The sequence below is a fragment of the Rhineura floridana genome, chromosome 14 (genome assembly GCF_030035675.1).
Source record: "Rhineura floridana isolate rRhiFlo1 chromosome 14, rRhiFlo1.hap2, whole genome shotgun sequence".
Lineage (NCBI taxonomy): Eukaryota > Metazoa > Chordata > Lepidosauria > Squamata > Rhineuridae > Rhineura > Rhineura floridana.
In genome coordinates, this window is record NC_084493.1 from 2,591,411 (window position 1) to 2,608,382 (window position 16,972).

A 16,972-nucleotide genomic window follows, 5' to 3' on the forward strand; every position below is an offset into this window, starting at 1 on the left:
ATTGTTGACTGTCAGTAGTTAACACAATTTAAAGGAGAGTTGATTAAAATCTAATCAATGTCTTGCAATGTCCGCTATGCAATAAATAATATGTTTTTAAAAAACAAAAACACCCACATCCTTTTGCAAGAAATCGGTTATGTTTCATTGACTATACCTTGTAAAGCAGGGTGGGTGGGTGATAACCTGTGGCCCTCCAGATGTTGCTGGGCTACCACTCCCATCAGTCCCAGCCAGCACGGACAGGGCTGATGGGAGTGGTAGTCCAGAATCATCTGGAAGGCCCCTGTTGTAAATGTAAGATTGATGCATGTGAAACAGCCATCTTATAAAGGTTACTGAAAATTGTTCCCTGTGATAGTTCATCAGGTGGTTCAGGCAAGTCATCCTTCCACTGCAAACCTTTCTTTTGGGATATTTCTGGTGGCCTGGTGACACTCGCTCAATCCCCTGGCAAACTGGCATACATAAATGGCTCCTCATCATATCTAACTTCTGCAACATGGAGCAATTTTAAGTTTGATGTTTATTTACTACTACATGTCAACTAAGTGAGCTGCAAAATCTGAGCTTGGACTGTCAATTTACACCTCTGTTTCAGCACAAAACAGGGGGGAAAATACAGAGGCGTTGGGCTTGACCATCAAAGGCTGTTCAATTATCGTCACAACTAAAGATATCTTTCATCAGAAGAAGCAAAGGCCACAGCAAAGAGCTGTCAGGAGAAACGAGATGGAGAATGAGTGGCACTCCATAAGGACAGCAGGAGGAGACAAAAAGTGCTTTGCCCATCCTCCGCAGCCTCGTGCTTAAAACATCAATTAGTAACTCATGGAAATAGCTCCTTACTAACCTAGAAGAGAACAGGTGGACTACAGACGGATTGCGCCTGTTTTGTCACCGACAACAGTATTCTTAGGAGGAGAATTAGGGGCAAACTTAGGAGGCCAAAAGGATCCAGTTTACTCTGTATCTCCAGATATAGGATACAGGGTCAAAGCATCCACTGACCACTCTAACATACTCTCAGCTTGTGTGAAAATTATTGAAGAAGGTGCCTCTTGCAACTTGTTGCCTAGGCCGAAAGACTATGGAATTCATCTTAAAAAGAAAGCTACAGATAAAAAGTAAAAGAAGAACGTCATCAAAAAGCAAGTGGTTTCTTCTAGATTTTTGAAAAAACAGTATCTTGCAGTTTCCACTATCCAAAGTAACTAAATACTTCTAACATCAAACAACTGTGGGTTAAGTGTGAGCCCTGCAATTTCAGCACCACTTCTGGCAGTGGTTCCAACTAGCCATGTCTACTCAGAAAAAGTCTTACTGAATTCAATGGAGCTTACTCCCAAGTAAGTAGGGCTAGGATTGCAGCCTAAGGCATTAATTAATTGTAAGCCTGAATGTACCGTTTGAGCCTCTCCCAACATAACACTTGCCATCAAGGGTGTGTTTCCCCCACAGAGGCATGCTCACAAGACACTTTTCTCTGGAACTGGTTGGCCACAAGAAGTGGTTCTGGATAATCTCAAAAGCAGAAAGGAACCAGACAGACTAATCTGAACCAGGGTCACCAGATCCTTCGTGAAAAATCCACACAAATAGCTCATTCCAATGAAAACAAATTTGACATGTCTAATTTCATGGAAACCTGGCAAAAAGAAACATTACATCAGAACACTATTTTCAAAGGTTAGAACAGAGATCTTAATTTGGGTGGCCAGCAAACATTCACTCTGCATAATATGCCTGGAACGTGCTGCAGAAGTATTTTCTCCTGATCTCAAGCAATTCTGTGTATAATTAACTTGAGGCCCGAGACAAAACAATTCCATTAGTCTTTTTGAAGTGCATTTCTCTTGTGGATAGAAAGTCCCACTCAATACAGTTATTTTTCTATGCTTCAATTTAAACCTCGCATTTTTCCCCAAATACGATTTTCTGTTTAGCTCATTGTATTTCTCTTGTTACTAACAAAACTGCAGAGAGGCAAAACAAGCTTATGAGGGGTAAATTGATTGCAAAAAAATGGGAATGGGCATTGAATGTTGCACATGTAAGACCATCACACCGTCCACCTTTCTCTGCACAGCTGAGTAACTGACAGGCAGATTTTCTCTTAGCATTAGATCAATGTTGATGATGGATCACAAGCAGATTTGGCTCCAGATTTATAGCTGCTTCAGATGTTGCTCTTTAGTGACACTGATAAATTAGTCAAATAATTATTTCATATTACCAGTGGCCCATGGAAATGATTCCACAAAACTATGGACACATGGAAAATATATAGCCCATGCAAAGCAAAAAAACCCAACTACTTTCCATCTGTGATGAAACTCTGAGTTCTAGTTTTTGATGGACTTCCAAGAAAAAAGCTCCTGATTTTGTTACTTCCTGTGAAAATGCTGTTGTTTGTAAGCAAAAGGCAGCATTCAAATAATGTAAACTAAACACGTTCACAGATACCATAATCTATTCTTAGCTATTTTCGTATGCTCAACTTAAATGTGGCTTCTTTCTCTAGGTGCTTAAAAGTGCTTCACATATGTGTCAGGAATCCTTCCAACAGCCCTGTATTGACAGGCTAATATTAGTGGGGTGGGCGCTAAGGCACCTACGGCAGTGAATTAATGGCTGACACGACATTTGAACTAGAGCCATCACAGCTCATTCCTTTAACCACTAGGCTAAGTTTGCAGCTTCACCATCTCCCTGTGCCAACGCAATTCAGTTCTCCTTGGGGCGGGGGGGGGGAGAAGACTCCATCTTTAAACTGTTTGGAAAGATTTATTAACTGAAAGTCTACCATCATTCCATGCCCCCCATCTATCTGTCATACCAGGCATGTGTGCAAAAATAGCTGCACAACTCCAGTCAATGCCACATGTGCTTTTCAAAAAACGAAACAGAACCAGCACAGAAGGAAGTAAGGGAGATAATTGCTGGCTCGAACTGCCACACATTTTACTTGTGGGCAGAGGGCCAGCTTACACCCGGCAGAATTGGCCAGCCCTGCTTATTGGAATTCTGGGCTGGGCCTGCATTTTGGTCTGGCGACAGCTGTAAACCAGCAGCCCATAGCATCTCAATCAGGCACTGAGTTCCGTCAAAGAATGCTGATATGGACGGAAGCAGCTTCAGCCGCACTCCGCCTTGCAGAATGACAGTCAATCTTGGATTCCAGATGACAAGAACTGGATAAAAAAATGTAAAACAAATGGTGACCTTTCCAAAGATTAATTTGTTTACCAACAAAAAGCTTTCAGTTTGTCATCCAGGATAGGGGTGACCTTCACATTCCCATTTCTAGGTTGAGAGGAGACTGAAAGTAGTCATCTGTTCATGTAACTCTGTCTCACCAATTATTCCCTTTCTTATTTTTGGGGAGAGGGACAGTTTATTAATTCACTGTGGTCTCTTGTTATGTTTTTATAAATGCAGTCAACATATTTCAAATTACTGCAGTGGAACATCAATTTGTTCAAGTCTAATTCTGCTAGCAATGCCAAAATTATGGTTTTCTTTGTCACTGCAGCCATATGCAAGGCTTTAAAGCTCACATGTATGTTTTTTCAGAGCTTATACTGCTCCTGTCCACTCTGCTATTCATACAAAATGAAAGAAATTATTTTATTGCTATCATTTAAAAAATGTATGCATGCTTCCCATAGGAGATTAATTCAGATACATGTGTACACAGTGCACAGAGAGAGAGAGAGAGAGAGTGTAAAAGCAAGAAGAGAAAAAGGAGCAATTGGAGTAACTTAGTTGAACGGGCAGCAGAAGACAGTAACTCGTAAAAACTCGAGATCGCCAAGGCATTAAATTCTTCCTTATGAATAAATGAAGAGGTTCCAAGTGTACATTATTTATTTATTTATTAATTTGGAGACTGGGACCAAAGTACCAGTATAAGTCTATGGCTACGCAGCAATCTTTATGAAAATGAGAACGAAAGAAAGCGTCTTCCAGGTCATGGCAATTATTTAGAATTATCATTGTGGCAAATTTCAATGGCTATTTTGCTTGGCGTATGTTCTATGACCAAGGCGGGCAACTCATTAAGCCATGTCAGAAATCACTGCAGAGGGGGAAGTTAGAGGGATGCATCTCATTTGCATCTCCAAGATGCAACACAATTAACATAATTTGCATGTCATTTTAATTAACACTGCTAATCTGCATATTTTAGCCACATGTAATTAACATAATTTCATGTATTCACAAACAATGCTAATCTATACATTTTAATTGCTTTCAATTAGCATAATTTGCATGCAATTTTAATTAACAGTGCTAATTTGTATATTTCCACTGCTGTAGTTAACAATTTCACGTTTTCACAAGCATTGCCAACATGTATATCGTAGCTGCATGTAATTAATATAATTTGCAGATAATTTTTCACAACCACTAAGCTGTACATTCAATTGGTTTATAATTAATATAATTGACCTGCCTCTTTTTTAAAAAGTCGATTTGCACATTTTGATTTAAACAGGGCTAGAAAAATCTAGTGCCCTAAAATCTAACCCTGGTGCAAAACAAAAAAAGGACCATGATTTATTGCAATAAACTGAAGGCACCTAAGGCCAGCTCGCTGCTGAAGCTAAGCAGGGTCAGGTCTGGTCAGTGCCTGGATGGGAGACTGCCTGAGAACCATATGTAAGCCGCCTTGGGTTTCTATCATGAAAAGAAAGGTGGGGTATAAAGGTAATAAATATCTGAAATACCTCCCAAGATGCTAGCTTTTGTAAACTTATAGCCAAAAATGATTAACCACAGATAACTTGGGAAATCTCACTGAAAGAAACTTAGGGCTGGTTCACAATATATGCAAAGTAATCATCAGATGACTGCAACATCAAATGATGACTTGATCATATGAATGGGCTATCACAGATATAACGCATTAGACAGAACTTTCACTTTATCTCTCATCACCTCAAACACAAAGTTTTTCAATGGAATGAGTTCACACATCAAGGGTATGGCCATCAAATGTAAAGAAATCAAGTGATGTACTTAGAGACTCCAACAATGGTTTGTGCTAGTGCAAAACGCTGCTCTTCCAGAACTGGGACTAGGTCTCCTGCCCCACAAAACCTGCTAGGAATAGAAGACTGCCTGGATTGTTTGGGGGAAGAACTTACAACAGGCTTAATATTGCAATAGACAAGCCATTAAAGCACATCTTTGTTACTTACGGGAACTGTTTTCCTCTGATTAATTAGTGGCAAGTCGACTCCATAGTTCAGATTTACAAAATTTCTGTGGCAGGTGTTGCGAGGATTGTACATGATCTTCACCATCATCGAAAGCTTTTGCTGCAAGGAAAAGGTATAAATGGAAGCTACATGAAACCAAAAAAGGGGGGATCTTTCTAGGGGGTCCACTGTCCACCTACTGTAAACCCTGCTGATATTTTGCATACGCAATCTGAAAGCACATATAGGGTGCGCCTGCATGGATTTTTCTTGGGCAGATGGCTTCGTGCACTGACATACAAACAAAGTGCAGAATGCAAACAAAATGGCTACCTAGAAAAAGCAAGCCCCTCCAACAAAAGTTTGCATCCTGTGCAGATGAGGGAGGACAAGGACCAAGATGGAGCACTAGAGTCGGGAAGGCTAGACTGCCCTTCTGCCACCAAACAGGCTGGTGCTCATTAGAACTGGTGGGGTGGAAGGCAGGAAGGCCAACAGTAGGTGGAGCCACAGCAAACAGCTCACAGAGCCCATGATAGGCAGAGCCAACTAATTCTGCTTTTTCCCCCATGCTGAGACTAAGGAGGAAGACGCTGACAGCCAATACTATTTTCCAGACTAGTTGTAAGGCAGGCAGGTGGGACAGATTGACCTTGGTGGGACACTGCCCCACTTGCCCTACTAGACCAGCCTTCACTGTACCCTCCTCACCTCCTAAAAAAGCCTGCATCAATCCTGATTCTTATCTCTGAGGTCCTTGGTGAGAGCTTTTGCCCCACTTCAGTACGAGAAGTCTGAGCTTTGCTGTTGGCAGCCCTACATTTGTTGCAGAGCCCAGAGCTTCTCTGGCTGCCTAGACTCAAAAAGCGTTAACTTATACTAGCTGGACAAGGCTACCTATTCACCAGTACCTGAGCCTGACACCACAGGACTCTTGAGTAGCTCTCTTGCAACCTTACCGCAGCATCCGAAGAACAAAAGTCCCTCATCTAGCCCAAGCTCTTGTTTCCCATAGTGGCCAACCAGAATCCCACAAGCAGAACCGGAGGACAACAGAGCTCTCCCTACGTGTGATTCCCAGCAACTGGTATTCAGAGTGTCCTGCCTCCAACAGTGGAGGTACAACAAAACCATCGTAGACAGCAGCCACTGATAGCCTTATCTTCCACTAATTTGTCTCTAACACTCTTTTAAAGTCATCCAAGTTAGTGGTCGTCACTGCCTCTTGTGGGAGCGAATTCCATCCTGAAAGTAGCTCCACCCAGCAACACTCTTGACCTGGCATGCTTTGCCAGGAGACAGCAAGGGACCCAGGGAGGCACAGACCCAGGCTGCAGGATCTCAGCTGAAGGGACTCAGTAATGACTAGGTATGCACAGACTGTAGGATCTGCAGGTGCATTACGTTTTAAGCCCTTAAGCAAAAAATTATGCACGGGTATCGAGCTTTCCTTTTGTACTTTTGTGGGCTAGTATGCTATACTTCCTTCTCCTCCTCCTTTTTTAGTAACCAAAATTGAGATTTTCTGGATGCTGAATAAGCCAGAAAATGTGCTGGGTTCCTCTGCTTAAGTGTCTTTTGCCCTGAATTTTTGACTGCGTGAAGCAGACGTAGTCAACCTCTGGTCTGATCAGCAGGCTGCATTTGTGGTCCTGCCAAACTTGCTGGAGATTTAAAAATAATAATCAGGGATTACTGGTCCAGTGAAACAAAACATCTTCCTCTGGTTCAGCTTCAGTTCACTGAGTCCATGCAGGTAAAAACTTGCTTGGGAAGTAAATGGGAAATAGATAATAATTAAAGAAATGGGAATTCAAGATCCTGAAGGGAGTGCTAATGCTGGAATGCAAGGAAATCCTAGAGGAAATGAGAGGTGGGGGGGAAGGAGGGACATGTCTTTAATAAGCTCTTCTTTGGCTTAATGAATATAATGCTGCTTGTTTTATGGATATAAAAATAGAAGCCACAGAAGTCAACACACAGGGTTAAATTATCCTTGTGCAATGGCATTTACATTTCACACAGAGCCTGTGTTTTAATTGTGCTGAAGGCCACAATGCATTTGGACCTGTATCAACAGCAGTAATACCTCCCTGTAGTTTTCTAGTAAACATGAACATGATCACAAGCATATTCCCCAGTTGATGGATGGGGAACAAGCATGGCTGCTTAGAGCTTTGCTAAACTTGCTTGAGCTAGAGAGCTCATTTATCGAATCTGAAGATTTGGCACCAAAAAGGATTCAAAATTTCTGCCATAACAAAGCCCAGACCTTCAACATAAAGCAGAACTATGCAGATTTGCCAGAATGTATCTCATCCGAATGATTTATTCAAACCTCAGTGTTTAGGGTTTTCACAGAAGTCAGAAAACATAGCAAGTCACTCGTGTAAATGTCTAACCTGCCCTGTACCAGAAGGGTAAGCCAGGTAACAGGCAGCAATCTTTCAGCTGGATTTCACAACATTTTAATGATAAAAAGTCATTCTGCCAACATGTCAGCCACTGAGAACAGCTGGCAAAACAGCACTACATTTATTTCCTGAAGGGAAATTAAGGCTCTCTCACGTGTCAGCAGATGTCCTAACGACACGACATGAAAGGGCAGTAGGGCTCCAGCCCCACAAGGTAAATCCTGGGTAGTTCATAGCATGCCCCTCTCCAAATTAAGTTCAACCATGCATACTGAAGTAGGGAGACTGGGGGTGGGAGCAAGTTTTTTTTCCACGGGGGGCCCCCCCTTCCTTTCTTAGCCCACTGTCGTTGTGGGTTTGGCCCATTAGCTCCTGATCTTGTCACTGGAGCCTCTACTTATCCTGTCCTTCTGCAGCTCATCACAGCACCACATGTCCTTACAAAACAGTGTGCTCACAAGCTCAAAGGAAGAGAAGCCACTCTGGCAGTTTTTTTAAGGGGAAGCTCATGTCTTGCAGCTATGTTATGTCACACCAGCACAAGGAGCGTGGAGACTCCTTGTCCTGGAGACTTGGGCCACATCCATGCCATACATTTATACCACTTTAGCAGACATCTCCCAAAGAATACTGTGTTAAGCACATAGCTACAATTCCCTCCATCCTGAACAAATGACAATTCCCAGGATTCTTTGGGGGAAGCCATGATTGTTACAGTGATACAAGTGTGCTTTAAATGTATGGTGTGGATGTGACCCTAATGTGGATTATGCCTGCTATACTCTTTCCCCACCGACATCTCATCCGAGGCCTCACATACTATAGCTACATCCTTAACGGATGAAGTGGCAGTTAAGGAAACTCTGGGGGAAAGTGACCATGTTATACTTCAGTTCTTGATTGTATGGGAAGCAAAAGCTGAGTAGCCATATGCATACCCTGAACTTTAGGAAAGCCGATTTTAATAAACTCAGAACAATGGTAAGTAAGGCTCCGTGACAAGCGACCCTAATGAGAAAAGAAGTTCAAGATGAGTGGGAGTTTCTAAAAAAGGAAATTCTAAAGGTGGGATATAAATGCAACAAATAAAGGCACAATTGCAAACAACCCCAACAAGTAAAAAAGGGGAAGACAGCAGAAGAAGCCAATGTGGCTTCACAAAAAGCTTAGAGATGACCTGAAAACAATAAAAGGACACACACAGGAAGTGGAAGGAAGGCCAGGCCACAAAGGAAGAGTACAGACAGGTAGCATGGAATTGCAGGGATGGCGTCAGGAAGGCTAAAGCTGAGAATGAGCTGAGGTTAGTGAGGGATGCTAAAAGCAACAAAAAAAGCTTTCTTCGGGTACATCCATACTAAAAGACAGAGAAAAGAAATCATGGTACAGCTACTCAATGAGGATGGCAAAATGATGGCAAAGAAAAGGCAGAAGTGCTCACTTCCTACTTTGGCTCAGTCTTCTCCCAATCCAGGGTCTATGACCCTCCTGGCAAATGTGAAGTTGAAAGGACAGGATTGCAGCTTGGGACTGATAGACAAATGGTCAAGGAATACCTAATTACTTTGAGTGCCTTCAAATCTGGAGGGCTCAATGAACCGCATCCTAGAGTATTGAAGGCACTGACTGAAGAACTCTCGGAACCACTGTCCATTATCTTTGTGAAATCATGGAGGATGGATGAAGTGCCAGATGACTAGAGGAGAGCTAACGTTGTCCCTGTCTTCAAAAAAGGTAAGGAAGGTGGAACCTAGGAACTACAGACCAGTCAGCCTGACATCAATCCTAGAAAAATTCTGGAGCAGATTATAAAGTGGTCAGTTTGTAAGCATCTTGAAAACAATGCAGTGATTACAAGAATACATGGATTTGTCAAGAACATATCCTGCCAGACTAATCTTACCTCATTTTTTGATTGGGTAACCTCCCTGGTGGACTGCTGCTATGCTGTGGACATAATATACCTTGACTTCACTTAAGCTTTTGACAAAGTGCCCCATGATATTCTGATCAGCAAGCTAGCTAAATGTAGGCTGGATGGAACAACTATCAGGTGGATCCACAGTTGGCTACAGAATTGTACTCAAAGAGTGCTTATCAATGGTTCCTTCTCAAACTGGGAGGAGGTAATGAGTGGGGTACCACAGGGCTTGGTTCTGGGCACAGTGCTCTTCAACATTTTTATTAATGACTTGGATGAGGAGGTACAGGGAATGCTCATCAGATTTACAGATGACACAAAATTGGGAGGGGTAGTTAATACTCTGGAAGACAGAAACAAAATTCAAAGTGATCTTGATAGGCTGGAGCATTGGGCTGAAAACAATTAGAATGAAATTTAACATGGGTAAGTGCAAAGTTCTACACCTAGGAAAAAGAAACCAAGTGCACGCTTAAAAGATGGGAGATACTTGGCTCAGCAATACTACATGCAAGAAGGATTTTGGAATTGTTGATGATCACAACCTGAATACGAGCCAACAGTGCAATGTGACTGCAAAAAAGACAAATGCTGTTTTAAGCGGCATCAACAGAAGTGTAGTTTCCAAGTCACGTGAAGGACTAATTCCCCTCTATTCAGCACTAGTTAGGCCTCATGTTGCGTACAGTTCTGGACACCAACCTTAAAGAAGGATGCAGACAAACTGGAACAGTTTAGAGGAGGGCAACTAGGATGATCAGAGGACTAGAAACAAAGGCCTATGAGGAAAGACTGAAAGAACTGGGCATGTTTAGTCTTGAGAAGACTGAGGGGAGATATGATAGCACTCTTCAAGCTCTTGAAAGGTTGCCACACACAGGAGGGGCGGGATCTCTTCTCAACTGTCCCAGAGTGCAGGACATGGAATAATGGGCTCAAGCTGCAGGAAGCCAGATTTCAACTGAACATCAGGAAAAACCTCCTAACTGTTAGAGTTGTACGACAATGGAACCAATTCCCTAGGGAGCTGGTGGGCTCTCCAACACTGGAGGCCTTCAAGAGACAGCTGGACTGCCACCTGCTGGGTATGCTTTAAGTTGGATTCCTTCATTGAGCAGCGGGTTGGACTTGATTGCCTTATAGGTCCCTTCCAACTCTATGATTCTATGATCCATTGTATTCCAGGGCAAGGAGACACTCAGGTATCCACTTCCTGCCCTGCATAGCAAAACACAGAATTAGGCCTGCCTTTGGGGACTCAGGAAGTTATTTGAGAGAGCACTTGGGGAAGGAACATCAGTTGGGAGTATGAGAGGGTTACAAAATCACTGGAAGGATGACAGATCACAAGTTCCTTCAGACCTTTGACGCTGAGGACTGATGTGGTGGTGATGACCCACCGTGCTGAGTGGCAATTCCAGGCATCCCTGGGAAAGTTATTTCTTTCTGAGAAGTCTCCATGGGGATTCCCCTGACAGAGAGAGAGAATGAAATTGTAAAACGTTGCAAGGCTTGGTTCAGTTCCAGTTTCATTATTAATTACTATCACTGACTTTCAGGAGAAATTTAAAAACGTTCCTCTTTACCCAGGCAATTTGATGGCTGAAAGACACTGTTCCTGGCAACCCTGAAATTACTGGTTCAGATAACGTTTTTAGATTTTTTAAATGTTTTATCACTGGCATGTTTGCCACCCTGGGCTCCTTAGGGAGGAAGAGTGAGATATAAATCAAATAAATAAATAAATAAATAAATAAATAAATAAATAAATAAATAAATAAATAAATAAATAAATAAATAAATAAATAAATAAATAAATAAATAAATGTTTCTACACCTGCAAGAATTGAAACTGCAGCAACTTGGGTTAGGCAGGTGAACAGGAAAACCCAACAGGAGGCATTATTAGTGTCCTCAACTCTATAGGCATGAACATTTGAGAAATCCAGAGAACATCTAGTTCAATCCCTGCTATGAGACAGAAAGCATGTCTTCTGGTACAGCATTTGGGGGAGGGATTATCATTGGTAAAATGCCAGTGAATTCTACAAACAGCCAAATACTGCCATTAGAATGTAAACAGAGAGAAACAGAGAGAGAACGATTTAAAAATACATAAAGAAATCCTATACACAAATAACCTTGAGTATTCTTACCATTTGGACATCTGTCTTGAACACAGGTCCACATTATAAGTTGGTGAAATTGTTAACACGGTTCTGTTTACAGCATTTAAATACTTCTCGGTTTGTTTCTGATCAGGGACAGGGGGAAATAAAAACAGGGTATTAGGGTGATGCCATAGCTAGCTGAGCAGGTCTGGGCTTTTGGTAACGAAATTAAAGACATAACAGGCTTTGCATTTCTCAGAGGTTATTTCATGTCTAAAGCAACCATCCAGAAAGTACTATTATAGCTCTAGAGTACAATACTTGGCACCTCAAACTATTTACAATTAAGAAATAGAATTTATAAAGAGATGAGCTTTGGCCTCTTCAGATGAGAAGAAAATCCTCATTTAAACTTCACTGGAAGGCGATTTTTCCTCTTCTGTTGGACGAGTCATTGTCCACTTACCCTAAATCCACTCTCTGTCCTTTCAATAGCAGCTTCAAGGCTCTGAACATCCACCGGTTCCCTGTCATGGCTGATATCTCTCAATTTATCCTTCAGCTGTTGAAGATCTTCTTGAACCTAGAATATTAGTTGAAGCTTGCATTGTCAGAAGGTGTGAGTATATTTCACAAACTGAAAGCAAAACAGATTTCTTAAAACAGTGCACATAAGACATACCTCAAAGACCTCTGAAGCTTAATGGAACACAGAATGAAAAATATCAGGTTGAAAGTTAGCAAAGGTAGCTTTGAAGTTTTGGAGCAGGTTGCCCTGTTCCATCTGTTTTCCCCTTCAAGGACAGACAACAACAAAAACCCAACACTTCATCGACATAGGTTGCAATCCTAAACACATTTATTTATTCTTTACCATTTATAACCTGCCTTTCCATCCCAAAGGGAGCCCAGGGCTGCTCACAACAATAAAGTGACATAAAGCAATTTAAAGCAATGCTCTAACATATTACAGTAGTTAAAACCAGCCATGCAAAAACACTATTGCTAGAAAATGCAACAGGACTTAATTTCTTAATAAACCTGCATAACTGCAACCCTAGGGATGCTCATCTGGGAATAAGTCCCACTGAACTGAGACTGTGTGTTGATCGTCGTGCACCAATCTCCCCACATAAAACAAATTCACGCACTGGTGTCTTCCAACCAAATTATCTTGGAAGACAATCTTATTCGGTCACAAGTGATCACCAACCAAACCAAACCAAACCAGAAACGCTCATAGCACTTTAAGTCTGGATTTTCACAATGCTCTAGAATCGGTGTGGGGAACCTTTGGCCCTCCAGTTGTTGCTGAACTACAGCCCCCATCATTCCTGACCATTGGCCATGTTTGCTAGGGCTGATGTGAGTTGTAGTTCAGCAATGTCTGGAAGGCCAAAGGTTCCCCACTCCTGCTGTAGAGGAAGAATATCAAGAATATCACTCCATATGCCATTATCAAATGAGCATCATATCACAACAAAGAGGGTGTTCTCAGCAGACTGCCAAGAAGGTAATGAGACAAAGGAGCATGGGTAGTTTTCAAAGTACACAGAGCACAAGGCATTTAATTAATTAATTTATTTATTGAATTTATTAGTCGCCCATCTGGCTGGCTGTCCAGCCACTCTGGGTGACATACAAAATAGGCATACAATACCTAGACATTAAAAATCTAAAAACAATGAAGATAAAATCTAGCCAAGACTTTATAGTGGGGTGGGAGGGGGGTTTTTCAGCCCGAGGGCTGCACTTCCTTGTAGAGAATCCTCTGGGGACTGCACACTAGTGGTGGGCGGAGCCGGAAGCAAAAGTGGGCAGTGCAACAAATGTACATTTTACCTTTGCGGGGTAGGCTTTATTCCAGCCCTGCAAAAGTCACAGGTTTCAACATGCACACCTACCCCTCTCTATCCTTTATCCAGTCAAGGTGGAAGCATTGTTACGGTCCAAGGATACATTCCAGCCAAGCAAAAGCTCGAGGAGGGTGTGAAGCAGGGCTGGTGGCAGGGATGTGTTCCTTGTCTGGGGACGGTGCGTGTGTGATGTTTCACTTTTGTTTGTTGAAAATGAAATGGATTGCCTTCAAGTCGATTCCAACTTATGGTGACCCTATGAATAGGATTTTCATGGTAAGCAGTATTCAGAGGGGATTTCCCATTGCCTTCCTCTGAGGCTGAGAGGCCGTGACTGGCCCAAGGTCACCCAATGAGCTTCATGGCTGTGTGGGGATTCGAACCCTGGTCTCCCAGGTCATAGTCCAACACTCTAACCACTACAGTTAAACAGGTAACATTTGGAAGGGTGTCTATAGTAGAGTAAATGTGGTATGGATGGAGACAGAAAGAGAGAAGGGGGAGGGAAAGCAAGTGGGTTAGAATGTTGAGGGATGCTGTGTGCTGATTGGAGAATGGAGTATGGTGAATATATCTGAGAAGGCGGCTGAGTTGGCAAATAAGGGCAGAAACGGGTATAGGTGGTGGCAATGGGATTCAGTCATGAGAAGCAGTAACTGGTATCAGGAGAACAACCCACAGCTGGGATCTTTAGATACTATAAAGTATCCAGCGGGGTTGAGGATTTCTGTTGCCAAGGCAGTTTATAAGCAAAGGCTGGTGGGTGGGGAATAAAACAAGGTCCTAAGCAACAGCAATCCTGAACTCAGTGTGTTATGTGAAATTATGATCTCTACTTGCACCAGGCAGTGAGGATTCTGGTGGTGCGCATGACAAGAAAATCTAAAGGAAAAATAACTCTTTGCTCCTGAAGAGTGGGTTTTGGCAGGGGGAGATATGACAGTGTGGCCTGGTGAGAGTCCTCAGGGCCAAAAAGAAAAATATGGAAGGCTACATTTGGTCGCCAGGCCTGAGGTTATCCATTCTTGTTTTATAGACCAATGTGAGCATCTCAAATTGCATCTGAAATTAAGATGAACCTCTACAACTGATGGAACATGCTTCCTGCAATCATCATCATCAGTAAGTACTCAGGTTTGTTCTGTGCCTGGCAGATAACAATAGCTAGCAGTCTCTTGCCATGAACCTGTAGCAGCATGGACCGCAATGTCTGCTACCAGAGAATCCTATCTCTGGACAAGATAAAGCAGCAGCTTCCAAAGACAGTATGGTGCAAAGGCTCATGGGAATTAGTTCCCATTGCCCTCCCAAAACAAGATAATAAAAACAATGGGAAGGGAAGCTAGGTTTGTCTGAAGGAGCACATCAAGACTCATGAGAATTATGTCAAAGTAACTCTTCCTTTATGCACACTGCAAGTACATTTCAAAGGCAGAACTCCCTCTGCCTGAAAAAATATTTCACCTTTGCCTTCCTTCTGGAATAGTCCATGTTCTTGGATTTATAGAAACACAGGAAGCTGCCTTATAACAAGTGACAGAACTGCTCTATCCAGCTCACTGTTATCTACTCTACTGGAAGCAGCTCTCCAGGATTTCAAACAGGGGACACTGCAAACCCCATCTAGAGATGCTGAGGATTGAACCGAGAACCCTTTGCATGCAAGGCAGATACTGTACCATTGAGCTATGGCCCTTCCTCTTTCCCTAAACTATGATACTGGCAATTAAAGTGACCTTGCCAAGATCTATGTTTTACAAGATCAAAGCAAGTGTTTCTGCTACAGACTAATCACAATGCTGCACAATTCTAAGCATAATGAACTCAGAGGTTAGGCCCACTGAGTTCAATAGAGTTTATTCACAAGTTAAGTGTGCATGACATTGCAGCCTCAGCCATCATGGAAAATCTCAGCTCCCTTAACATTTTCAATAAACATTGCTAATCCTGATCTTCCTCTGCCAGAAAGCTGTGCAAAAAAAAAGACGAAAAATAAACGTTAACATCTGAAGAAAGCAGGGAGGTGTCAAGGACTTATGAAAGTTAAAGGTGCAATCAGAAAACAGAGAGGGAAGGACTCTCTGAAGCAACCTAAGCACTGATTATATTTTTACTGTATCATTCCCCCATTATGTCCAGGCCTCAGTATAATCTACATTTTGAACTCACCACAATTCTGTCAATTACATTAGACTTGAGCTAGCCAGAGAGATGTTAGTTCTTGAGGTGCCACAACACTGCTGTTTTAGTGAGAGTTTGGTTTAGTTTCTATGATCACTTCAGACTGCTGGTGGGAGCACATTTGACAATTCTTCATACACAAAAATAGGAAAAGCCCTTACACATATAGCATGTCAGGGAAAATGCTTGGCTAGAACCCTCCTTTCTAATATGCTTGTTGTCTATGTGGAGGGACTTTACTTTTTTGTATGAAGAATTCAGAAACACCAGCACCTGGGAACAGCACAGTGACTGACCACCTCAAAGAGAACTAGGCGATACCCACCGTGAAGAGAGATTGGCATCTAGGTTTGGGTGGCCAATCTTACTGAAGCCAGGCTTCTATTTGTCAGGCTGACCAAACAAGTCCACTTTAAAGAAAAACAGCCCTAAGAAGAGTGAGGGCTTGACATCACCCATCAACAGTTAGCAAACCCGGACAACAGATTGAGGAGGCATACTGGCCACCAGGTTGCAGTCTTGGTGGTGAGATGTTATTTAAAAAACATAGGAAGCTGTTTTATGCCTAGTCAGACAACTGACCCACCTAACTCAGTATTGTTTGCACTGATTGGCAGCAGCACTCCAGGGTTTCAAACAGGAGACATGCTCAACCATATCTGGAGATGTCGGGGATTGAACCTGGGGCCTTCTGCATGCAAAGCAAATTCTTGACTACCACCGACTTACACCCCTTTCCTAAACTTGGTAGAGCAGTTTAAAACGTGAATGCAAGCATTTCCAAATTCGCATCTATACATATGAATTAGCATATGCAAACCTGTGCCCTCTATTTGGGTGCTGCTACTCCTCTTTCCTTTGCACTTCACAAATAGCCACCCTAACCTGGGCCTCTCCAGCCTTAAGGCCACTACTAGCCAGCAGCACCACATTGGCTCCAATGGGAGCTATGTATTAATTAACCAATACAAAGACGCAAAGGATCTTGGGAACTATGGATGGGTGGCAACAAAACAGCAAAGGCTCATGGGAGTTTGGTCAAGCGGCCGCCGGACCAATGGAAGCGAGGCACAGGAAGCGGGCTGAGGGGGCAGCCCGCCGGGCTCCTTCGACCCACCTGGACTAAAATTCTCCCTATCTCCGCCCCCGGCCCGGCCACCTCAGCCATGGCTCCTCCCGACAGTTGCAGGCGTGGGGAGCTGCCGAGCGGTGCACCACGTGACCGCGGCCTTAGCAACGGGACGCGCGGCCCGGGCGGGACCATTCGACTCAAACTGAGGGG

At 42.8% G+C, this 16,972-nt stretch overlaps 1 protein-coding gene across 3 annotated transcripts in view; it reads right to left on the bottom strand.

The window, feature by feature from the left end:
- The window catches only part of IQCH (IQ motif containing H), a 94,139-nt gene extending 77,169 nt beyond the window's left edge, over nt 1-16,970 (bottom strand). For all 3 annotated transcript variants that reach the window (XM_061595910.1, XM_061595909.1, XM_061595908.1), the window contains exons 1-5: nt 16,808-16,970; nt 12,120-12,236; nt 11,699-11,796; nt 10,905-11,013; nt 5,208-5,327 (exon numbers count right to left, since the gene is read on the bottom strand). In XM_061595910.1, the coding sequence (XP_061451894.1) occupies nt 5,208-5,327; nt 10,905-11,013; nt 11,699-11,796; nt 12,120-12,236; nt 16,808-16,954 (591 nt within the window). In that variant the 5' untranslated portion in view covers nt 16,955-16,970. The remainder of the gene's footprint in view (nt 1-5,207; nt 5,328-10,904; nt 11,014-11,698; nt 11,797-12,119; nt 12,237-16,807) is intronic.
- Between the last annotated feature and the right edge of the window lie 2 nt (nt 16,971-16,972).